This window comes from Plecotus auritus (assembly GCF_963455305.1).
Source record: "Plecotus auritus genome assembly, chromosome: 1".
Lineage (NCBI taxonomy): Eukaryota > Metazoa > Chordata > Mammalia > Chiroptera > Vespertilionidae > Plecotus > Plecotus auritus.
Genome location: NC_137770.1, coordinates 27,272,569 through 27,298,440, shown reverse-complemented (window position 1 = coordinate 27,298,440; position 25,872 = coordinate 27,272,569). Strand labels below are relative to the sequence as shown.

The 25,872-nt window shown below is 42.0% G+C and overlaps 1 protein-coding gene across 10 annotated transcripts in view; it reads right to left on the bottom strand.

Moving 5' to 3' along the window:
* NUMB (NUMB endocytic adaptor protein) overlaps positions 1 to 25,872 on the bottom strand; it is a 158,261-nt gene that overhangs the window by 50,981 nt on the left and 81,408 nt on the right. For all 10 annotated transcript variants that reach the window (XM_080661124.1, XM_080661119.1, XM_080661122.1 and 7 more), the window contains one exon: positions 1,364 to 1,504. In XM_080661124.1, coding sequence (XP_080517250.1) covers positions 1,364 to 1,489 — 126 coding nt within the window. In that variant the 5' untranslated portion in view covers positions 1,490 to 1,504. The remainder of the gene's footprint in view (positions 1 to 1,363; positions 1,505 to 25,872) is intronic.

Sequence of the window (25,872 nt, the reverse complement as noted above, 5' to 3'; positions counted from 1 at the left end):
TTTAGGGAACCAATGAATAAATGTAAATAATGAGTGACCCTTTACAGAGCAAATTCCAAAATCTGAAACACAATATCTTCAGTTTTCTGTTAAGTATCATTGCTTATTCTTTCCATGAAGGATTTAAGCACCTCCACCAGCCTAAAAGGTATCTCAGTGTGAGAAAATTGTGACAAAGCTACATAAAGAAAACACCCTATCTATAATAATCTATAATAATCAAAGTGTAATATGCAAATTGATCGAACGACCAAACAGCAGAACGACAGTCCAGACAACCACACTATGACACGCACTGGCGCCAGGCCAGCCAATTCAGGTGCGATACAATTGGTCAGGGGGCCCCACGATCACCCTGCAGAGGGAGGCCCAGGCCATCCTCTGCAGGGCGATTGATGGTGGTGATGGTGGGGGGTGTCTGCAATAGACTGCCCCAAAGAGGGAGGCCCAGGCCACTGGCTGGCGGGGCAATTGTTGGGGCAGGGGGCCTCCCTCTGCTGGGCGATCAATCTGGGGCCCTGCAATTGATCGCCCCACAAAGGGAGGCCCAGGCCACTGGCCAGCAATGCTGTGGTGGGTGAGCAGGGCAGGCCAGCGATTGCCCTCAGAGAGAGGCCCAGGCCAGCCAAGCGATCACACCCCACTCCTGTCGCCCGCAGAGGGAGGCAACCAGTAGCAGGGGAGGGGGGACAATGCCGCACAGATGGCAAACAGTGGCAACAGCGGGGGCAGGGCCAGCTGCCGGCAGCTGGGGGAAGGAAAGCCCCGATAGGCCCTGATCGCCGGCCAGGCCTAGGGACCCTACCCAAGGGGTCCCAAATTGCGAGAGGGCACAGGCCAGGCTGAGGGACACCCTTCCCCCGTGCACGAATTTCGTGCACTGGGCCTCTAGTCTATATATATAAAAGCCTAAGCAACCGGCTGACTGTTTGACCGACCAACCAGTAGGTATGACGCACACCGACCACCAGGGGGCAGACGCTCAATGCAGGAGCTGCTGAGCTGTGGTGACTTGGCAACTGCAGTTCTCGGGTGACACACCCAGAACCAGAGAGGAGGGAGCCCGATCCCAGAGTGCATCACCTGAGAACCACCCTTTCACAATCTGGGACCCCTCGGGGGATGATGGAGAGCTGGTTTTGGCCTAATCCCCGTAGGCCAGGCCAAGGGACCCCACCAGTGCACGAATCCATGCACCAGGCCTCTAGTTTAAATATAAAGAGAAAAATCACTAATTTTAACTTGTTTTATTAAATCTATCACTGAAGCAGAATATGAAGATATTAGTTTTATGAGGGACTTCACATATAATAAACTGCCCATTCTTTTCTACACATACATTTATAGAAACGTGATCTTTTACCTTAACTGGGAAGCTACATTTTCCGGTACGAACCCCTTCTTCATCTGTTTGCCACTGATGTGGGCGACTGGCCTCTGGAATATAAACATCTTTCTTTCTCCTAAAACTTTGCCGTAGTTTGTTCATTTTAATTTTTACAACCTGCAGACAGAGTTAAAGAAATATGAAAAAGTAATTATTACCTTCTCATGTATTTAAATTTTGGTTTACAATATTAATGAAAATCTAATGTACCAAAGTAAAGATTTTGGTTTTTTGGGAAATGAGCAATTATTATACTTCCTCTAATACTAAGCTCAAACAAATCATTTCTCATTTTGAAGACAATTGGAATACTAGTTTTGTAAAACAACAATAACCTTTTAGGATTTGCACAGATGTTATTCTGAGACTTTAATTATAATAATTCAATGAGTATATCCCTATTGATCTACCTCTCAAATCCATTCTCACTCCTAAAAATGAAAATTTGTACATGTAGGCCAAACTATAAACTGTTAAAAATTTCTGAAAACTTTTATACTTATTAGGAAAAAAATTCAGTCTAGAACATTAAAATTTGGGGACTTTTTTGGCTTACTATTGAAGACACTAAGCAAAGCAGGGATTACAGTCACCGTTTTATAAAAACGTGTTTTACAAAAAGGAATAAAATAAAGTTTCTTTTAAACATGTTTAAAGGAAAAGTTCTACTAGGATAAAATTATTCTAATGAAGAAATTTCTTACAAGCAATATGATATCAGAATGTACTTTCATACCTATAATCATTACAGATATGAAAGTAGCCCAAGAGAATCACTCATCGGCTGCCTCCTCATGCCCCCACTGGAGATCGAGCACGAGTTAATGAAGTAGCCCAAGTCTCATCATTAACTCTGTAAATTAAAAAGTATTAAACTATAGTCAGTTTTTTGTTTTGTTATTGAAAGAGGCACTGCTCTACTGCTTTCATAGGTGAGGCAGAAATCACAAAACTACAGAGAAGGAAAACCTAACTGATAAGAAATAACAGAACATTCAAGAACCAATGAATAGCCCTAACCCAGTGGTCGGCAAACTGCGGCTCGCAAGCCCCATGCAGCTCTTTGGCCCCTTGAGTGTGGCTCTTCCCCAAAATACCATGGCCTGAGTGAGTCTATTTTGAAGAAGTGGCATTAGAAGAAGTTTAAAAAATTTGGCTCTCGTCAAAACCGGTTTGGCTCAGTGGATAGAGCGTCGGCCTGCGGACTGAAGGGTCCCGGGTTCGATTCCGGTCAAGGGCATGTACCTTGGTTGCGGGCACATCCCCAGTGGGAGGTGTGCAGGAGGCAGCTGGTCGATGTTTCTCTCTCATCGATGTTTCTAGCTCTCTATCCCTCTCCCTTCCTCTCTGTAAAATATCAATAAAATACATTTAAAAAAAAAATTTGGCTCTCAAAAGAAATTTCAATCATTGTACTGTTGATATTTGGCTTTGTTGACTAATGAGTTTGCCGACCACTGCCCTAATGGTTTGGCTCAGCGGATGGAGCGTTGGCCTGTGGACTGAAGAGTCCCGGGTTTGATTCTGGTCAAGGGCATATGCCTTGGTTGCAGGCACATCCCCAGTGAGGGCTGTTCAGGAGGCAGCTGATTAATGTTTCTCTCTCATCGATGTTTCTCACTCTCTATCCCTCTCCCTTCCTCTCTGTAAAATATCAATCCTATCTAATAAAAGAGTAATATGCAAATTAACCATCACTCCACTATACCCACAAGTCACGCCCACAAGCCATGCCCACCAGCCAATCAGGAGCGAGTATGCAAATAAACCCAACCAAGATGGCTACAGCCACAGGGAGCAGGAGGGAGGCTTAGGTTTCCCCGGCAATGGAGGAAGCCAAGCTTTCTGCCTGCCCTTGCCGGCCTAGGCCTCCACTCAAGGCTACAAAGTTTCAATGATAGAAGATACATAAACCCAAACAGAAATGGCGGCAGCCACGGAGCTGGAAAGAGCAGGAGGCTAGGGTTGCCCCTGGCGATGGAGGAAGCCAAGCTTTCCACACACCCTGGCCAGCCCAGGCCTCGCTTAAGGTACAAAGTTTCAATTATAGAAGATACATAAATCCCCCCAAAATGGCTGCCGCCACGGAGCAAGCAGAAGGCTTGGCTCCACTCCAGGCTACAAAGTTTCAATTGTAGAAGATAAATAAACCCCAGATCACAAGGCCTCTGCTTGGGTCGCCAGGGGGCGTGGCCGGCCTGCAAACCACCACAGGCCCCTCGCCCAGGCCACCCCACGCCCCAAGGGAAACCCCACCCTGATCCGGGACACCCTTCAGGGCAAACCAGCTGGCCCCCACCCGTGCACCAGGCCTCTATCCTATCTAATAAAAGAGTAATATGCAGATTGACCATCACTCCAACACACAAGATGGCTGCCCCCATGTGGTCAAAGATCCTGCCCCCATATGGACACAAGATGGCCACCACAAGATGGCCAGCAAGGGAGGGCAGTTGGGAGGGACCAGGCCTGCAAGGGAGGGCAGTTGTGGGCAATCAGGCCAGCAGGGGAGGGCAGTTGGGAGGGACCAGGCCTGCAAGGGAGGGCAGTTGGGGGTGATCAAGCCTGCAGGGGAGGGCAGTTAGGGGTGACCAAGCTGGCAGAGGAGGGAAGTTGGGGGCAACCAGGCCTGCAGGGAAAGGCAGTTGGGAGGGACCCAGGCCTGCAGGGCAGAGCAGTTAGGGGGGACCAGGCCTGCACGGGAGAGCAGTTGGGGGATAACCAGGCCTGCAGGGGAGGGCAGTTAGGGGTGACCAGGCCTGCAGGGGAGGGCAGTTAGAGGAAAAAAGGCTGGCAGGGGAGCAGTTAGGCATCAATCAGGCTGGCAGGGGAGTGGTTAGAGGGTGATCAGGCTGGCAGGCAGAAGCGGTTAGGGGCAATCAGGAAGGCAGGCAGGCGAGCAGTTGGGAGCCAGCAGTCCTGGATTGTGAGAGGGATCGGTGGCATTGGGCCTAAACGGGCAGTCAGACATCCCTCGAGGGGTCCCAGATTGGAGAGGGTGCAGGCTGGGCTGAGGGACACCACCCACCCCCGTGCACGAATTTCATGCACCGGGCCTCTTGTAAAATATATTTTTTTAAAAAGGAGAAAAATAAAAAGAACCAATGAATAAACATAATGAATAAGTGTCCCTTTACAGAGCAAATCAAAATCTAAAATCAATACCTCCAGCCCTAGCCGATTTGGCTCAGTGGATCGAGTGTCAGCCTGCAGACTGAAGGGTCCTGGGTTCGATTTCGGTCAAGGACATATGCCCAGGTTGCGGGCTCGATCCCCAGTGTGGGGTGTGCAGGAGACAGCCAATCAATGATTCTCTCTCATCATTGATGTTTCTATCTCTCCCTCTCTCTTCCTCTCTGAAATCAATAAAAATATTTTTTAAAAATTAAATAAAAAAAAATAAAATCAGTACCTCCAATTTTTTGTTAAGTTGCACTGCTCATTATTTTAAGCACCTCACAGCCTAAAAGAAATCTTAACTTGAGAAAATGAGTGACAAAGCTACATAAAGGAAACATCCTCTTTGTCAGAAGTGTTAAACAGCAAGAGATTGAACACTGATTCCCACGTGACACCACTGAAAGACTTGAAAATCAAAGTTTGCATTCTATGGAAAGTCATTTTGTATTTTAAAATGCATAATGCCACAGGAGAACTATTATCAAATTAGCTACTTTACACAGACAAGTCAATCTTACCACGTATCTTCTCAAAAGGTAAAAAGTCTGACAGACAAATGGCAATGTAAAAAATCTCTGGATTTTTAAAAAATAAATTTATTATTTCTCAATTCAAAACTGATTTACAGAGCACAGGAGGTAGATGTTAAATAATCAAAGGGCTGGACAAAAGGTAGTCTAATCCTCTGCCTTGAAGCAGATCACTCATTCCTAAACTAAACTAAATGAGAGTCTACTTCCAAAAAGAAATACATAAGCTTCCTTGATTATACATCCTGTTATACTCTTTCATATCACATTTTAAAAATATACAAAAATACAAGAAAATGAAAAACACCCATATCCCTTGCTCAAATTGGCACTCTAAGAATCTTGTGACTACATGAGTCTTTTCTTCTTAATTTTTTTCTCTTAACAAAACAGACTACCCTCCTACCGAGTTAGTCAGGCCAGACACCTAAGAGGCATCACTGCAATCACCCTTTCTCTGACCAGTGACCCCACTGATTTTAACTCCTCAGTATATCTTTAACCCATCCCCCAACCATCACCACATGAGTTCTACTAGCCTTAGACATTTTTGCTTAAATTATTTCAAAAGCCTTTCACTTAATGGTCTTTTTGCTTCCAAGATAAGTCCATTCCACTCTGTTCTCCTGACTACTGCCAGAGTGCTTTCTAAAACACAAATCTGACCACGCAATTACTCTGCTTAAAATTTCAATTGCTTCACTTCACTTTCAAGCCCAAATTCCTAAGCAGGGCAAACACAGTCCTTTTCATTTGGTTTCACTCACCAATCTTTTCAGCAGTCCCCATTCACATGCTAAGCTCCAGCCATACTGAACTACAATTCTCCAAACAAGGCAGGCCCTCTTTCAGAACTTCTGTATATGTTCCTCCCCGTGCCTAGAAAGACCTTCCCCTGTTTGCCTCTGGTTAGTCTATTCATCATCTTTTAAAGAGTCAGTTCAGGAGTCTTCAAGGAAGCTAGCATTTTTTTCTGACAAGCCCCTACCTGGCCTGGGTTAGGTCCTTCCATTTCATATGATTCCCATTAACACCTACTGCTTACTTCTATTACTGTATTCATCAAAACTTTAGCAACTTTCTATTCCCTTAATAGTAGACTATATTTTGTTTAAATAGTACCCCTACATCCTAACACAGTGCCTGTCATATATATGACAAAAGGTAGTTCAATCCTCTGCCTTTAAGTAGATCACTCATTCTGTACTATAAATTTGAAGAAACTAAAAGATAAAATAGACCCCCATCATATTAGATGGTATTTACTAGGTAGGGTAGATGTAGACATAGAAGACCAGGGAATCATCAGTGTTGGAAGACACTGCAGATGGAATAGCAGGCCAACCTCCCATTGACAAAGAAACCACTTTGACAACTTCCCTTAAAGAAAAATATCTAACCTATATCCCAATTATGATGATTTCCCATCATACTTTTCTTTTTTTTTAAATTTCTTTATTAAGGTATTACATCTATGTCCTTATTCCCCCATTACCCCCCACCTCCCATTCATGACCCCACTCCCCTGTTGTCTGTGTCCATTGATTAGCCTTATATGCATGCATATAAGTCCTTTGGTTGATCTCTCCCCCTTACCCCCACCCTCCCCTACCTTCCCTGAGGTTTGACGTTCTGATTGATGTTTCTCTGTCTCTGGATCTATTTTTGTTCAACAGTTTATGTTGTTCATTATATTCCACAGATGAGTGAGATCATGTGATATTTATCTTTCTCTGCCTGGCTTATTTCACTTAGCATAATGCTCTCCATCTCCATCCATGTTGTTGCAAATGGTAAGAACTCCCCCTTTTTTACCGCAGCGTAGTATTCCATTGTGTAGATGTACCACAGTTTTTTAATCCACTCATCTGCTGATGGGCACTTAGACTGTTTCCAAATCTTAGCTATTGTAAATTGTACTGTTATGAACATAGGGGTGCATATATCCTTTCTGATTGGTGTTTCTGTTTTCTTAGGATGTATTTCTAGACGTGGAATTACTGGGTCAAATGGAAGTTCCATTTTCCCATCATACTTCTAAGTCTTGCTCTCTTACTCAAATTTCTATATTTGAGCACAATGATGTTGCCTCAAATACATTTATTTAAAGTTAAATCATCACCTCTTATCTCCCATCCCTTAAGTCCTCTCCCTCTGATCCAACCTGTTTGGGTCAGTAAAACTTGTTTGAGAATTTGCTATGTGCTGGGCCCTACTGTTAATGCTGGTGGGTAGAGAAATCCATAAGACAACTTGCCTTCTTGCCTTTAGGTGACTCTCTCCCCTCATAAAATGTTGATTTCTGCACAATATAATATAGTGACTATAATAATAGCACTATACTGAGTATGCTCTGGAAGCACAGTCTAGGTTCAGGATACATTTACTCAGCAAGTATGTCAAACTTGCGGCCAGAGGACTGCATGCATGCTGCTGGCAAGTTTGACATGCTTGCTCTAGGGCAGTGGTCGGCAAACTGCGGCTCGCGAGCCACATGCGGCTCTTTGGCCCCTTGAGTGTGGCTCTTCCACAAAGTACCATGGCCTGAGCGAGTCTATTTTGAAGAAGTGGCATTAGAAGAAGTTTAAGTTTAAAAAATTTGGCTCTCAAAAGAAATTTCAATCGTTGTACTGTTGATATTTGGCTCTGTTGACTAATGAGTTTGCCGACCACTGGTGTAGGAGAACAGGGAGATTTTAGGAAAGTTTAGAAAATAAGTGTAGCAGTGAGAATTGAGTAAAATCCCAGGATGATAAGACTGTAAACCAATAATCAACTTCACTGTTTGCTTGGGGAAATTCTTGTCAACTAATTTATCTGGGCAAACAATGTATGCATCAGGGCAAACAACACTCCTGGAAGGACAACAGATTGCCTCAAGACTCTTTCCTTGTTGTGTCTACTAATTCTAAATACTATGTCCATCCCAACCAGTTCTCCACTTGAAGGACTTGCCTTAAACCATGTGAGTCCATATTTAAAGACCCTAGAAATACCCTTTTCTAACTTCTCGTCCCTACAAGACTCTGTCAAAGTGGTGTTCTCCCTTGCTGCAGTCAGTTTAATAAATTCAGCTTTGCTTTAGCCAACAGGATTCTTTGTGGGAAAAGCCAATACAGTAAGTCCTCGAGTTACGTCAGAGATCCGTTCCTATGGGCGCGACATAATGGGATTTTCGCCATAAGTCGGAACCCACCTACATAAGCACCTAAGTCACTCATATGGAGCACATACACAGTGGTAATGAAGTCAAACAGTAAAAAAAAATTTAAAAGAAAGATAATTCCTATCCTTTACTTGTGGTAAATACAATAAATAGTAAAAAACATAAAGCACATATGTACATCCATCAAAATGGCGAAACTTTTTTTTTTTTAATAAATTAATGGGATATGGCGACGTAACCACGAAACAACATACGTTGACTCCAATGTAGCCCGAGGACTGCCTGTAGCAGGAATTGGTGATTGATTATGAAAGGTGAGGAAGAGGGCAAAATCCAAATATGAATTTTAGTTTTAGTCCTCAGCAAACTGAATAGATGAGTTCAGCAAACTGAATTGTTGAATTTGAGGGGCTTAATAATAGAACTTCCAGGTGGAGAGGGGTGTAAGCTTGAAGTTCAAGAAAGGGTCAGGGCCACCATAGTTAGTCATTACAAGTAAAACCTTTCTTGTGATGATCTCTTACTACTATTCTCCTCTTTTTTCTTAATAGGAGTTAGGATACAGTAAATAGAATTAAGCCAAACACACTAAAAAATAAACAGGTGCAGCCCTAGCTGATTTAGTTCAGGGGATAGAGCGTCGGCCAGCGGACCAGAGGGTCCCGGGTTTGATTCTGGTAAAAAATACGTACCTCGGTTACAGGCTCCTTCCCGGTCCGGGTGCATCAGGAGGCAACCAATAGATGTGTTTCTCTCACATCAATGTTTCTGTCTTTCCCTCTCTCCAAAAAAATCAATGGAAAAATATACTCGGGTGAGGATTTAAAAAATAATATTAAAAAGTCAATAAACAGGTATACCAGGTATACCGGTTAATAATGCGGATTTTTTCAATAGATGGAGTTACACATATTTTGATTTATATGCGATTTGATATGTATGCTATTTTGTTGTATTGACAACAAGCTTCAAAACTTCATATGTCAAATTTGCTGAAGGTGTTAACATCATAGGTATTTTTACACTTAAAAATGTTGAATTTCGTGCCAAAAAAAGCATTTGCAGGAAGTTTTAATTCATTACTTTATTTTGAAGAAAAAGTTATTGTATACTTCGGGAAGCTTATGGTGAACATGCTCCATCTCAAGATACTTGTGAACGCTGGTTTAAAGGCTTTAAAAGTGATTATTTCGATGTGAAAGACAAAGACGTCCAGGTCAACCGAACACGTTTGAAGAGCAACAATTACAAGCATTATTGGATGAAGATGCGTGTCAAACTCAAAAACAACTTGCAGAAAGATTAAACATTGCTCAGCAAACAATTTCCGATCGTTTATAAGCAATGGGAAAGACTTTAAAGGAAGGAAAATGGGTGCCACATCAACTGAATGGAAGACAAATGGAAAACCGAAAAGTTATCAGTAAAATGTTGCTTCAACGGCACGAAAGAAAGTCTTTTTTGCATTGAATTGTGACTGGCGATGAAAAGTGGATTTATTTTGAGAATCCCAAACGCACAAAATCATGGGTTGATCCAAGTCAACCATCAACATCGACTGCAAGGCCAAATTGCTTCAGAAAGAAGACAATGCTCTACGTTTGGTGGGATCAGGAAGGTGTGGTGTATTATGAGCTTCTAAAACCAGGTGAGACCGTTAATACTGATCGCTACCGACAACAAATAATCAATTTGAACCATGCTTTGATCGTAAAACAACCAGAATGGGCCAGAAGACACAGCAAAGTAATTTTGCTTCATGATGATGCACCATCATACATTTTAAAACCAGTTAAAGACAGGTTAAAAGATCTTGCCTGGGAAGTATTAACCCACCCGCCGTATTCACCAGACCTTGCTCCTTCAGATTACCACTTGTTCTGATCGATGGCACACGCACTTTCTGAGCAGCACTTCAAAACGTACAAAGAAGTGGAAAATTGGATCTCTGAATGGTTTGCCTCAAAACAAGAAAAGTTCTATTGGGACAGTTTCCACAAATTACTTGAAAGATGGGGGAAATGTGTAGCTAGCTATAGACATTACTTTGAATAAAGCACTTTTGATGTTTCTCTTGAAATTATCGTGTTTTCTTTGATTACAAAATCCGCATTATGAACCGGTACACCTGGTACACACCATATAATTGGCCAATATGTGCTATACTAATATAACCAAACAACAAGTGATTAAATTTTTGCAATGTTTTCTAGACAGTAAACAGCCACAGTGCTGAGCCTTTCTTCTAGGATCCACCCCTGACCTTTCACAGTCCAACAACTAGTAGTTTAATATCTGGTTTATCAGAGTACTGAAGCCAGTGAATGTTCTGATTGGTCAGTAACAGTGCCAGTCAGATTCCAAAAGTTCCATCTATCTTGGCACAGTTGTTGGCTCCCTCCAGGGTCCCCAGAGGTTGGCCTGCCTTCGTGTGCCCTGGCCTAGTCCCAGGTGGGCAAAGAGAGACATACAGTACTCACCAGTCCTCCACCCTGTCTATTATGGTCCTGAATGTTAGCTCCCATCACTACATGTTCCCCCAGTGAGATCACAAATAGATTTATTAGGAAAGACAGAACCGTTAGCAATAACACTAGCTCCCCAAACAGACCAGCTAGCTCTTCATCAGACTGGATAAAAAGCAAGATGCAACCATATGCCTCCTACAATAAACCCACTTTAAACATAAAGACACAAATAGGTTAAAAGGAGAAGGATGGGGGAAAAACATACCATATAGTAGTCAAAAGAAAGCTCGAGTGGCTATGCATTCCCCTCTCCATAATTAATAGAATAAGCAGGCAAAAAACCGGCAAGGATATAAACAGTATCAACCAACATGACTTGACTGACATTTATAGAACATTCTACCCAATAACAACAGAATACACATTATTCTCAAGTATATGTGGAACTTTTACCAAAATATGCCATATTCTGGGCCATAAAACAAGTTTCAAATTTAGAAGGATTCAGCCCCGGCCAGTTTTCTCAGTGGTCAGAACGTCGGCCGGCAGACAGGGGGTAGTGCGTTCAATTCCCAGTCAGGGGCACATACTTCGGTTGCAGGTTCAATCCCCGGCCGCGGTCGAGGCACATGTGGGAGGCACACAATCGATGTGTCTCTCTCACGTCGATATTTCCCCCCCACACACCTCCCTTTTACTCTCTCTAATAACATAAGTGGGGAAAAAAAATCCTAGGGTAAGGATTTTAAAAATATATAATAAATAAAACAAAAGGATGTAAGTCATACAAAGTTTGAGCTCTAACCACAATGAAGTTAAATCAACAAATATGTGGAAACTAAATAATACATTTCAAAATAGCTCATGGGTGAAAATAGAAAACAAAGGGAATTTAGAAGGTATTTTAAACTGAATGAAAACACAATATATCAAAATTTGTGAAATGATACAAATTTATAGCACGAAACCAGTGGTTCTCAGCTGGGGGCAATCGTGTCCATCAGGGGACATTTGACAATATCTCGAGACAAACTTGGTTGTAACTAAAAGGGATGCAATCGGTATCTAGTGGGTAGTGGTCAAGGATACTACTAAATAGCCTGTAATACATAGGACAGCCCCTCACAATAAAAAGTTCTCCAGCTCAAAATGTCAATAGTGCCCCTATTAAGAAACCCTTTACTAAATGCCTAGAAAAAAAAAAGGTCTTCCCTAAATCACTGACTTCAGCTTCCATCTATAGAAACTAAAGGGACAAAGTAATGCAAAGTAAGAAGGAAAAAAGGAAATAGTAGATTAGAGCAGAAAGTGTAAAGTAGGAAAATAGAAACATAGAGAAAAGGAAATCAAAAGCTGGTTCTTTGAGAAGATTAATAAAACTGATAAACCTGTATCCAGACTAATCAGGTAAGAAAAAGATAAATGACCAAATATCAAAAATGAGAGAAGCATCATTATTATAGAGTCTACAGATATTAGAAAGAATAAGGGAATACTATAAACAAGTTTAAAATTCAACAACTCAGATAAAATAGATAAATTCCTTGCAAGGGTGACCTCTGTACTATTGTCAACAATAAATGCAATTTAAAAAAAGAGAAGAAATAGATAAGCTGAATAGTCCTTAATGAAACTGAATTTATAGTTTAAAATCTTTTTACAAAGACAACTCCCAGGCTAAATAAATTCAGTGGTAAATTCTACCTAACATTTAAGGTAGAAATCATACCAATTCTACAAAAAACCTCCCAAAAAACTGGAGAAGAAGGACTTTCTCAAACCATTCTATCAAACTAACATGACCCTGATACCAAAACCAAACAAAGACATTATTTAAAAAGTAAACTACAGATCAATTATCTCTCATAAACATACATGCAAAAATTCTAAACAAAATTTTAGCAAACCGAACCAAACCAAACAATACATAAAAAGGATAATACATCATGACCACATGGAGTTTTTCTAAGAAATGCAATTAATTAACATTCAAAAATAAATGTAATTCACTGTATTAGCAAACTAAAAATATCCCTGTCAATATTATGTTTGCAACTCATGGTAAATTGTGTCTTTCCTTCTTTGACTTCACACACTAAACTGAGATTTTAAAAATCAGGTTAAGATTAAATTAATTATAAGCATAAATTCTCCACTTCTCTCTCTATATATATCCCATGGAGTTCATATTTAGCCTTGATTTTTTTATGAATTCTAGTTCTGTACTTTCAATTCCAACTCATATCTCCAAATCAAATTTATCTTTTTAAGCAAGCTCTTCTTCCAGACTTTCCTATTTCTACATAACACCTTTATATCCATCAAGACTTTCAAATGACAAAAGCAAACTCAAAGGTTCATCTCTGACATTTTTCCATAATTCATCCATACCCAGTCCATCAATTGGTGCTACTGGATGGGAGTATCAATATCTCTGGCATTCAGCCACCACTTTCTGTTCCTAATTGCCCTGGTAGAAAAATCAATTCATCCATCTTCTGCAACAGCTCTAGACTCTAAGCCCTCTTTCCTCTAATCTTCCTACATAATTATGCCAGATTAATATTCCTAAAATTCATCGTCAATTGTGTTCCAAATCTGTTGAAAATCTTTTTTTTTTTTTTAAATATATTTTATTGATATTTTTACAGAGAGGAAGGGAGAGGGATAGAGAGCTAGAAACATCGATGAGAGAGAAACATCGATCAGCTGCCTCCTGCACACCTCCCACTGGGGATGTGCCCGCAACCAAGGTACATGCCCTTGACCGGAATCGAACCCGGGACCCTTCAGTCCGCAGGCCGACGCTCTATCCACTGAGCCAAACCGGTTTCGGCTGTTGAAAATCTTAAAGTGTAATTTGTGATTCTGGCATTCGGAAGCTTCTATAACTTGAACCTTTTTCCAGCCTCCTCTACCAATACTTCCCCAAATAATCCTGTGAAAATCAGGCCTTTCAAATATGCTGTGGCTTTTCCACTTCTCTTTCTTTACAGTGTATTTTCTACTTGTAATAGTTCACTTTCCTCCTCTTTCAACTAAGATACCATATTTTGGTATGACAATGAAGCTGACTTTAAAGTAATTTTTATCACAGAAGTAATAGATGTTACTTGTAAAGAACAGGAGAAACAGAAAAGTCCAAATAACTTGTAATCCCACTAAACAGAAATAGCTTCATTTTACGTTCAGAGTTGTGTGTTTTGTGTGTGTGTGTGTGTGTGTGTGTGTGTGTGTGTTTGTCTTTTTCTATGCACATATGCTTTATCTTTCCCTTTTTATAAAAAAAGGGAACATATGATATCTTTCTCTCAGCTAGGCAAATTTGAAAGCCTTTCTATTCTTTTCAGAGCACATGCTTCAGAGAAATAAGATTTTTATACTATTGTTATAATCAAAACTTCATATTTAAAAATGAAGAAAAAAGGTTTACATCTCTTTGAAGGCAAGCTTTATATTTTACTCAGCACCTAGTATTGGCATTTGCTTACATGAATTATTTTAAATTACATATAAAAGATCGCAAATATTTTAATTAAAATTTTTCAACAAGTATTTATTGGTTGTCTACGATGCTTTGCAGCAGTAAATAATACAAAACAAAACCCATGCCTCTATGAAGGAGACAGAAAATAAGTAGGCAAATTATTTATACTAGTAGTGGTGTGCTGGGTGATAAGATCCAACTGTTAAATTTTCAACATGTTTGCAAACTGGATGTTAAACACAGCCTTTATTAAAACTTAAATTACATAGCCTTAGCTTGTTTGGCTCAGTGGATAAAGCATCAGCCTGTGGACTGAAGGGTCCTAGGTTCGATTCTGGTCAAGGGCACATGCCCAGGTTGCGGACTCAATCCCCAGTAGGGGGCGTGCAGGAGGCAGCCATTCAATGATTATCTCTCATCACTGATGTTTCTATCTCTCTCTCCTCCCTTCCTCTCTGAAATCAATAAAAATATATTTTAAAAAAACAACTTAAATTATATAAACTTATAAGTTATTCTAAAACAAAAGTAATAAACACTAAAAACTTTATCACTTCCTAATTATTTTACTACTAGAGGCCTGGTGCACGAAATTCGTGCACGGGGGGGGGGCAGGTGTGTTTCCCTCAGCCCAGCCTGCACCCTCTCCAATCTGGGACATCCCTCTCACAATCCAGGATTGCTCGCTCCAACCGCTCGCCTGCCTGATTGCCCCTAACCGTTTCTGCCTGCCACCCTAATCACCCACTAACCATACCCCTGCCAGTCTGATCGACGCCAAACTGCTCCCCTGCCAGCCCGATTGCCCCTAACTGCCCTCCCCTGCTAGCCCAGTAACCCCAAACTGCCCTCCCTTGCCAGCCCACTCACCCCTAACTTCCGTCCCCTGCCGGCCTGGTCGCCCCCAACTGCCTTTCACAGGTGGCCTAGTCCCCTCCAACTGCCCTCTCCTGCCGGCCCGGTCACCCCTAACTGCCCTCCCCTGCAGGCCCGGTCCCCCCCAACTGCCCTCTGCTATAGGCCTGGTCCCCCCCAACTGCCATCCCTTGCAGGCCTGGTCCCCCCCAACTGCCATCCCTTGCAGGCCTGGTCCCCCCCCAACTGTCATCCCTTGCAGGCCTGGTCCCCCCCAACTGCCCTCCCTTGCAGGCCTGGTCCCCCTCAACTGCCCTCCCTTGTAGGCCTGGTCCCTACTAATTGCCCTCCCCTGCAGGCCTGGTCCCCCCCAAGTGCCCTCCGCTGCAGACCTGGTCGCCCCCAACTGCTATCCCTTGCAGGCCTGACCCCCCCCCCACAACTGCCATCCCTTGCAGGCCTGGTTCCCCCCAACTGCCATCCCGTGCAGGCCTGGTCCCCCCCAAATGCCATCCCTTGCAGGACTGGTCCCCCCCAACTGCCATCCCTTGCAGGCCTGGTCCCCCCCATAGCCCTCCCTTGCAGGCCTGGTCCCCCCCATAGCCCTCCCTTGCAGGCCTGGTCTCCCCCATAGCCCTCCCTTGCAGGCCTGGTCCCCCCCAACTGCCATCCCTTGCAGGCCTGGTCCCCCCCCAACTGCCACCCCTTGCAGGACTGGTCCCCCCCAACTGCCCTCCCCTGCACGCCTGGTCCCCCCTAACTGCCCTCCCCTGCAGACCTGGTCACCCCCAACTACCCTCCCTTGCAGGCCTGGTCCCTTCCAACTGCCCTCCCCTGCTTGCCTGATTGCCCACAACTGCCCTCCCCGCCAGCCATCTTGTGGGGGCCATCTTTGACCACCTGGGGGTGGCCATCTTGTGTGTTAGAGTGACGGTTAATTTGCATATTACTTTTTTATTAGATTAGATAGGATTAACTATGCTCCTGGGGTTATTTATGATTTTTGTATCTGTATGGTAGAAATACTACATAATGCTGGGCTAGTGTACATCTTTTCACAAAATCATGTTCAGTGACTTCATGTTGAGGTTTGAAATTGGCCATGGTCAAAGTATTTATTCTACAGAATTTGGCAAAACTACCAATCACTGCTTGATTTATTGTTTTGTGATTGTCTAGCTCTAAGAAACTAATGCAGCAAATTTTAATAATGCAGATGAAACTTAAAAGTGTGTGGTGTCAATAACCTTACATTATGAATAGCACAAAAAATTTGAAGATATGTTCTTCCATTATTTGAAAACTATTATCCAATTCAGCTAAGCAGTCTCTCAGGTAATTGAGAAATGAGTAAAATTCTGACATACATCTTCATTGTTTCACTTTCATCTTACTCATTAATACAAACAAAAATATCAACCATCATTCATGATGGAACTACACTCAGTGAACTAGTTGTGAAACACCAGCACACCACTAACTATATGGTATATTAGAAGATGGTAAATGTTATGCAAAAAAAGATGGACAGGGTTAAGAGGGGGATTAGAAGTGCTAGAGGCAGGGATAAATTTTTAAATTAAAGTAACATCTGAGCAAAGAATTGCAGGAAGTAAAAAAGTGAGCCATGCAAGGAGGATGAGAATTCCAGAAAAAGGAAAAGAACTACAGCACAGGGAGAAACCAAGATGGTGGCATAGGTAAACACCTAAACTACTGCCTCGCACAACATTATCAAAACTACAACTAAAAGCAAAACAGACACCATCCAGAACCACAGGAAAGCTGGCTGAGTGGAAATTCTACAAGTAGAAGAAAAGAGGAAAGCACATTGAGACTCAGAGGAACTGCAAAAGGCTGAGGTATGGAGACTCGCACGCAGAGAGGACGGGCGGCTGTGTGCACAGGCGGCTGAGTGCATGGCTGGCTTTCTAAAGCAGGAGGGAGAAGGAAGCTCCCGACTGCACTGAACTCCAGTCCCGGGTGAGACGCTGGGAAACCAGACTCATTCGGGGAGAATCTGGACTGTCAGGAAAAGAGAAAGCACACAGACTCGGGAGCTGCAGAAGGCAAAGGTCTGGAGGTGCACGTGCGCAGAGAGGACTGACTGCTGAATGCACAGGAGGCTGAGTGCGCGGCTAGCTTTCTAAAGCGGGGGGAGACAGAAGCTCCCGACTGCGCTGAACTCCAGTTCCGGGCAAGTTTCTGGGAACCCCGACTCATTTGGGGAGAAACTGGACTGTCTGGCAGCGGGCGAAACTCGAGGGCGGCTTTCTCTCAGAGGTACTTGCAGTGATTACCGAGGGACACTGAGACCCAGGGGCCTCATAGGGCAGGGCTGGCAGGAAACCAAGGCTGTCTGCTCCGCCCTGAAACTCCGCCCCATTCAAGCTGAACACAGAGGCTTTTGCAATTTTGCAAGTCTTGTCTCATAAGAGTGTCTCCAGCACAGAAGTTTTCCCAGCGTAGACACAGCTGATCCTCACAGCCAATTGGCCTGGAGGTCAATTCCTCCCATTAATACCAAAAACAATCAAGACTTAACTACAACAAGGCTGAGCACACAGTCCACAAAGGGGTGCACCAAAAGTGTCCACCTCAGGTAACTGGGGAGGCTGAGCCACTGTGCCCTAGAGGACACCTACCACATAAAGACACTCTACCAACTCAGGGAAGCAACGAAAATGCGGAGACAAAGAAACAGATCGCAAATGAAAGAAATGGAGGAAAACAAACAACTGGATATAGAGTTCAAAACCACAGTTATAAGGCTCTTCAAGAATATCCAATAAGGCTATTCAAGAAAAGGCCAATAAATATAACGAGACCCTCGAAGATATGAAAAAGGACCAACTAGAAATTAAACATACACTGACTGAAATAAAAAAATATTATACAGAGACCCAACAGCAGACTAGAGGAACGCAAGAATCAAGTCAAATAGTTGAAATACAAAGAAGCAAAACACACTCAACTGGAAAAGCAAAAAAAAGAAAAAAGAATCCAAAAAGTTGAAGATAGTGTAAGAAGCCTCTGGGACAACTTCAAGCGTACCAACATCAGAATTATGGGGGTGCCAGAAGAAGAGAGAGAGCAAGATACTGAAAACCTATTGGAAGAAATAATGACAGAAAACTTCCCCCACCTGGTGAAAGAAATAGACTTACAAGTCCAGGAAGCACACAGAACCCCAAACAAAAGGAATCCAAAGAGGACCACACCAAGACACATCATCATTAAAATGCCAAGAGAAAAGACAAAGAGAGAATATTAAAAGCAGCAAGAGAGCCAAAACCGGTTTGGCTCAGTGGATAGAGCGTCGGCCTGCGGACTGAAAGGTCCCGGGTTCGATTCCGGTCAAGGGCATGTACCTTGGTTGCAGGCACATCCCCAGTGGGAGGTGTGTAGGAGGCAGCTGATCGATGTTTCTCTCTCATCGATGTTTCTAGCTCTCTATCCCTCTCCCTTCCTCTCTGTGAAATATCAATAAAATACATTAAAAAAAAAAAAGCAGCAAGAGAAAAACAGTTAATTACCTACAAGGGAGCACCCATACGATTGTCAGCTGATTTCTCAACAGAAACTATGCAGGCCAGACAGGAGTGGCAAGAAATATTCAAAGTGATGAACAGCAAGAACCTACAACCAAGACTACTCTACCCAGCAAAGCTATTATTCAGAATGGAAGGTCAGATAAAGAGCTTCACAGATAAGAAAAAGCTAAAGGAGCCGAAACCGGTTTGGTTCAGTGGATAGAGCGTCAGCCTGCAGACTGAAAGGTCCCAGGTTCGATTCTGGTCAAGGGCATGTACATTGGTTGCGGGCACATCCCCAGTGGGAGGTGTGCAGGAGGCAGCTGATCGATGTTTCTCTCTCATCGATGTTTCTAGCTCTCTATCCCCTCTCCCCTCCTCTCTGTAAAATATCAATAAAATATATTTAAAAAAAAAAGAAAAAGCTAAAGGAGCTCATCACCACCAAACCAGTATTATATGAAATGCTGAAAGGTATTCTTTAAGAAGAGGAAGAAGAAAAAAGTAAAGATACAAATTATGAACAACAAATACATATCTATCAACAAGTGAACCTAAAAATCAAGTGAATTAAAAATCTGAGGAACAGAATAAACTGGTGAATATAATAGAATCAGGGGCATAGAAAGGGAGTGGACTGATAATTCTCAGGGGGAAAGGGGTAGGGGGGATGCAAGAAGAGACTGGACAAAAATCGTACACCTATGTATGGATGAGGACAGTGTTGGGGGAGGTAAGGGCAAAGGGTGGGGAGGGAACCGGGTGGAGGTGAGCTATGGGGGAAAAAAGGAGTAACAATTGTAATAATCTGAACAATAAAGATTTATTAAACTAAAAAAAAAAAGAACTACAGCATATACATCCTATATAATAAAAATATGCAAATCTACTGGACAGCAGAACGACCAGTCACTATGACACGCACTGACCAGCAGGGGGGCAGACGCTCAACGCAGGAGCTGCACCCTGGTGGTCAGTACTCTCCCACAGGGGGAGCACTGCTCAGCCAGAAGCCCTGAGCCGGGCTCACGGCTGGCGAACGCAGTGGCGGTGGCAGGAGCCTCTTCCACCTCCATAGCAGCACTAAGGATGTCTGACTGATGGCTGAGGTCCACTCCCAGTAGGCCTAAGCCATCAGTATCCCCTGAGGGCTCCTGGACTGTGAGAGGGTGCAGGCCGGGCTGATGGACACCACTCCCCCCCACCCCACCGAATGCAAGAATTTCGTGCACCGGGGCCTCTAGTAGTAGATATAGAAGACCCACCCAGGAAACCTGACCCTGACGATTGTTTCCCAATAAGAAAAAAACACGAGTAAGCCAAAATGGTAAAATTACTCTAATTTTTACGACAGTATTAGTTGGTTCCAAATATAAGAATATAGAGGCTAAAATACAAAATCATGAGTACCATTTAAAATATTTGGGGGAAAAACAATTAAATTCACAAATTTCCTTAGATTAGCTTGTTAGGACATTCTACTTCTCACAAGGTTAAGTCAGGACATTCTACTTCTCACAGGGTTAAGTCCCAAAGATAGCAATAAAAGCAAAAATCACATAAATTCAAAATTATATTGGGAATACCTTAAATCATCCATAATACAGTATTACACTATCTTGCAACACAGCCAGATATTTCTCCTTTTTTCAACAGAACACAGTTGAAGTAGCAAGCTTACGTTTAGGATCTATGCTGTGAGAAAAATTTCTAACTAGTACTAGAACCACAGGGCATGCTCAGACTATGGGAGGCGCAAAAACAATGTATAGCAGAAACTTATTGAGCAGAACAACAAGAGATCTAAATTTAATTAAATCATTTTAAAACTGTGACTTTTATTTTACTGTTCTCTGAACAAATATGGTTGAATGTGAATATATACAACTGCACTGTATTCTTCATCATTCTATCCCAGAATTCTATAGGGGAAGTTACATGAAAAAGAATGTATTGACTGTCCATCTGCTGAAAAAAAAAAAATCATTTGTTTACTCATAAAAATACCATGTTAAATCAACATTACATTAAATTAGAACATTTTACGACAAGCATAAAGTATTTCATAGTTGAATTTTCTCTCTTTGATTTTTAGTATTTCTTATGATGTGGAACTTGATCAAGATTTAGAGTGAAGAAAAAATCTTTTTATTTGGTCAAGTTAAGTTAGTGAAAAAATGTAAGGAATCCTAGACTCTCAGCATGGCCAAAGGATTTAGAGGTAGGTCATCTACTCAATCCTACTCAACAATAAATTATAAGAATTTTGGATTAATTTTCCTAACTGGCATAATTTGCCTAACAGGAAACAATTTATAACTTATTAACTTGTACCACTGGCTCAGATGTTCCACTTAGGCACTGAGCCAAATGAATAGCAACGAAGTACAACTTCATTAACAACACTGAAATAAACACAGGACTAATAATATTCATTTTTAAAGTTCATAGTCAGTTTTGTGATAAAAGTTAATTTATAAACAGATTCATGGAAAGGTACATAAAACAAACAGTTGTTTCTTTTTTAAACCTACTTTTCAAAAAAAAATATTCATTCACCTTCTGTATAAACCTGGGTGTCAGTAAATTTAAAATTTGTTTATATTTCAGTTGAACTTTTTTGTCTGTTTTTGTTTTTTTGTTAATCCTCACCTGAGGATGTTTTTCCACTGATTTTTAGGGAGAGTGGAAGGGAGCAGGAAAGGCAGAGAGAAACATCAATGTGAGAGGAACACGTCGACTGGTTTGCTCCTGCATGAGCCCCAACCAGAGCCCGGGCCAGGGAGGAGCCTGCAACTAAGTTATGTGCCCTTGACCAGAATCGAACCCAGGACCGTTTGGTTCACAGGCTGACGCTCTATCCACTGAGCTAAATCAGCTAGGGCTCAACTTTTTTTTTAAATTAATAAGCAACATATGGTTAGGGTATCTTGAATACTGTGCTACCTTATTTCTGAAAACTGTGTCAACTATGGCATTTTGAATTAGAATATTTTAAGAACAGAGTATTGTAATTTTTCAATAGCTAAAACTAAAACACTTTGCTTTATCAACTATCAGACCAAAGGTTTAAGATGAACAATAAATTGTCTGAAATATCCTAAAGATTGGTATTTGAGAAGAAAACACTGTCACAATTTGAATGTCGAAGCTCTCCAGCCACATACTACTCAGGCTTGATACAATTTAGATCACATGTTCTCAATCAGGGTATCATATACCCCATAGGTTCTTCAGATTCAGCAATGTCCTAAGATTATATACAAATCTGAATGTACATGTGTCTGCACTTTCTAAGCTAGACTTCAACTTTCATCAGAATTTCTAAGGATTCTGTAACTATCAAAAATTTAAGAGCCCCTGATTTAAACAGTAGTCTGTGATCCTTATCTATTACCTGACTTTAATTTTAGGTTTCTGCCTTACTAATTTTCATCTTCCCACTCATCTTATCCAAAATATTCTTTCTTTTGTTTTGATATATGGCTTCTTTATTTACTCCTTAAAGATAATAATGGAAAACCAGAGCTTCATAAAATGAGGAAAGAACCTACTTAAAACTGCAGTCAAAGGTGTCTTCAAAACCAGAACCTGTATATATTTAAGAAACGTTTTCCTAAAAAGCTATCTCTTCTGAGTACTTTTTCTTTCAGTTACAAAATCAGTTTTATCTTTTAGTTCACCACTTGAGAAAATAATTGATTAACTGAATTTGCAATTCAGCTATACTTACCTTTACCTCTTAAGGTACGTTAAGACTTAGCTAAAAATACGTAATACCTATCACCCCTAACCCTGTATAACACAGACAGACTTCAAGAATTAAATCTTTGCGTATAGAACAAAATGATTTTGTTCTGATATAGCTAGTGAGGACTGATTTAGCAAGGAACTTTTTGATGAAAAAAGGGCAGAACTGCTGAGAATGCTAGCCTACTTTTTACACTACTTTCTTCCTCTGAGCATCTGTCAAGTGTGGGATGAGAAAAAGGTGCTGGAATCTGGAGAGGCAGACTAGAATAAAAATATAGCTGGGTCCAAGAATTTTAAAAAGAGAGACAGACACACAGAAATGCCACTTGAAAATTTATAGAAATAGAAGGTTAAAAACAGTTCTGCTCCCCTTTACTGACAAATAACTTCACAAATTATCTATACACATCTTCTCTCCAATTCTTTAACTCTCTCCAGTCTGACTCCTTCCTCTCCCTCATAGCCCTCTCCCTTTATACAAACCATCAACAGAAGAGTTATAAAATATATCTTAAATCTGTTCACTGCTCATTGCCACCATCAGAACCATGGTCCAAGACAACTTTGTCTCTTACCTCGACTAGTATATGCCATCAACTAGTATTAATTTCTATTTCCTCCACTGTCTCCCTCTGATCAACTGTGTACACAAAGTAGTCAGTGTAATATTTACAAATGTAAAATGGATCATGGCACTGCACAACAATGCATCTTCAAATTAAACCACTCTCAGCATCCAGGAAGTCAGTATGGCATAATAATTCATATTGCCCACAAAGTGCTTGGAACGGTGCCAAGCACACCACAAATGCTCAGTAAATGTTAGCATTTAAGGGAAAGCCCCAGTCTGCCTTTCTTTCTTTGAAGTGACATTCTCCCCAACTAACTATGATCCTTTCATTTAACTGCAAGCTCTTTCCCACTCTGTGCCTGCTGTTTTCCTCTCTCTGAAATGCTTTTTTCTCAGACCCTTCAAGAACTTATGAATCCCACTCATACTTCAAGTCTCAATCTAAATGTCATCTCATTGATGAGGGCTCCTTTTACCACTTTCTAAAATTCACTTTCTATAATTATTGTATTACTCTTCTCATTTCCTTCATAGTGGCTTATATTTTAATTACTTTTTTGTTTCATTGGTTAAACTCCTTCTTGAACATCATCAGATGACTAAGCATCCATCCAAGAAATTCTCCAACTGGCAGGAAGCAATGGTTCTGTGTATCCAAACGATCTTAATTAATATAGGTACTAACTTCTTTTCACATGAAGCTAAAATATTGGTCACAATATGAATATGTCATAGCCTGTGCTGTGATTCATTAGACCTACACCCTTCCCTTAACACATTAAGCACCATGTCAGTTACCGGTGACTGAAATGGAAAGGAAGACAAAACTTGTCGCTTAATGTGTTAATTGTTAATGAAATATAACCCTGTGTCCAACAAAGTATTGTGCTACGTACTGGAAGAGGATCCAGGGTGAGAAAATAAAGGTTATTTCCTCCTTTAAGGTCTTGAATTATATAAACATAAGATATGAGAACCAAAAAGGGGGCATTTCAAACAGGGGATGGGATGGAATAAAGAGTCATCATCCTATATAATAAAAGGCTAATATGCAAATTGTCCCCTCAACCGGGAGTTCGATCAGGAGTTCAACCAGGGGGCAGGGCTGGCTGGCCAACTGCCCATGGCCCCTCCCCCTGGCAGGCCCCGCCCCCGATCGGCCCCTATTGGGGTGGGCCAGCAGGACACCACCCATGCATGAATTTGTGCACCGGGCCTCTAGTCCTATATAATAATCCTATATAATAATAGAGAAATATGCAAATTATCTGGGACGCCCTCACGGGTAATGACCGGCAGTAGCGGGTGGGCGTGGCTGCGTGCCGCACGAGGCCGGGGGACATGAGGCTGCGTCAAATAAAATAAAATGTGTTCACATGCCCTAAAGCACAAACATCCCAGCAGATAACGCAATGCAGGTTATTGTGTAATCACAATGATTACACAATAAACTTATTTTCACCGAAAAAAAAACCAAAAACATCTTCATTTAAAGATGCCCCAGTAAGGCTGCTGAGGCTTTCATCTGTCCCTTTCTACACTGAAGACGACAGGGTTCAAGGAGGAAAGACTCCAGTTTCTTTTTCTCAGCACCCAGCTAGAAGGCCTCCCTGGGTGGCTCTCCCCGCCCAGCCCTGTGCAGGATGGGCGCTCCGCTCCGGTCTGGGAGCCCCAAAGGGAGGTGGAGCGAATTGCTTTCCCTCTGGGACCCCGCTCTCCCTGGGAGTCCGGCGTGGAGGGTGCTCTCCCTGGGAACAACACACTGGTGTTTCTCTCGCTCCCTTCCTCTCTCTAAAATAATCAATCAATAAGAATTAAAATAAAAAATAAATCCTCTGGCTTGCAGAGTTGCTAAAACAGTTAGAAAGCTAAGTCCCATCCCTTCCCCTTCATTCAACAAATACTTCATATGCTCCTTCAATAATCACACTGGGGATGGGTGTTTGTTTGTTTGTTTTGGTTAATCCTCACCTGAGGACATTTTTGCATTGATTTTTTTTTTTTACAGAGAGTGGAAAAACTAATGTGAGAGACATCAATTGGTTGCCTCTTGCTGAATCCCCGACCAGGGCCCCGAATTGAGCCTGCAACCCAGGTACATGCCCTTGATCGGAATCCAACCTGGTACCCTTCAGTCCACCTGCAGAAGCACTACCCACTGAACCAAACCAGCATTTTTTTTCTTTTTAAGTCCTCCTCTAAAGATATGTTTTTTTCATTGATTCTAGAGAGAGAGGAAGGGAGAGGGAAAGAGAAAGAAAAACATCGATCAGTTGCCCAAGCTATCTGACAGGGATGGAACCCACAACCTGCGTACATGCCCTCACCTGGAATCGAACCCATGACCCTTTGGTACGTGGGAGGACACTCTTAACTATTGATCCACATCAACCAGGGCTTGGAGGTACATTTAAAAAATTTTTTTTTCAGATCTGCCCTGGCCAGGTGGCTCAATTGGTTGGAGTCCCAACCTGCACACCAAAGGATTTCCTGTTGGATTCTAGGTTAGGGCACATACTTAAGTTTAGGTTAGATCCCGGTGGGTCAGCAGGTGCAGAGGCAGCCTACTGGTATTTCTCTGTCACATGGATGTTTCTCTCTCTAAAAATCAACTTTAAAAACATCCTCAGGTGAGAATTAAAAATATATATATATAAATTTTCAGATCTAAAATTTTATTTGGTTCTTTTTTAAATTTTATTTTTCATTTACAGTTCACATTCAATATCCTATCCTATATAATAAAACCCTAATATGCAAATCGACTAAACAGTGTAATGACTGGTCGCTATGAACTGACCACCAGGGGGCAGACACTCAACATAGGAGCTGCCCCCTGGTGGTCAGTGAATGGGAGCGCACTCAGGCAGAAGCAGCAGCACTAAGGAGCAGTGAGCCAAGCGGTAGGGAGCAGCAAGCAGGTGGGCGGTAAGGAGCCAGGG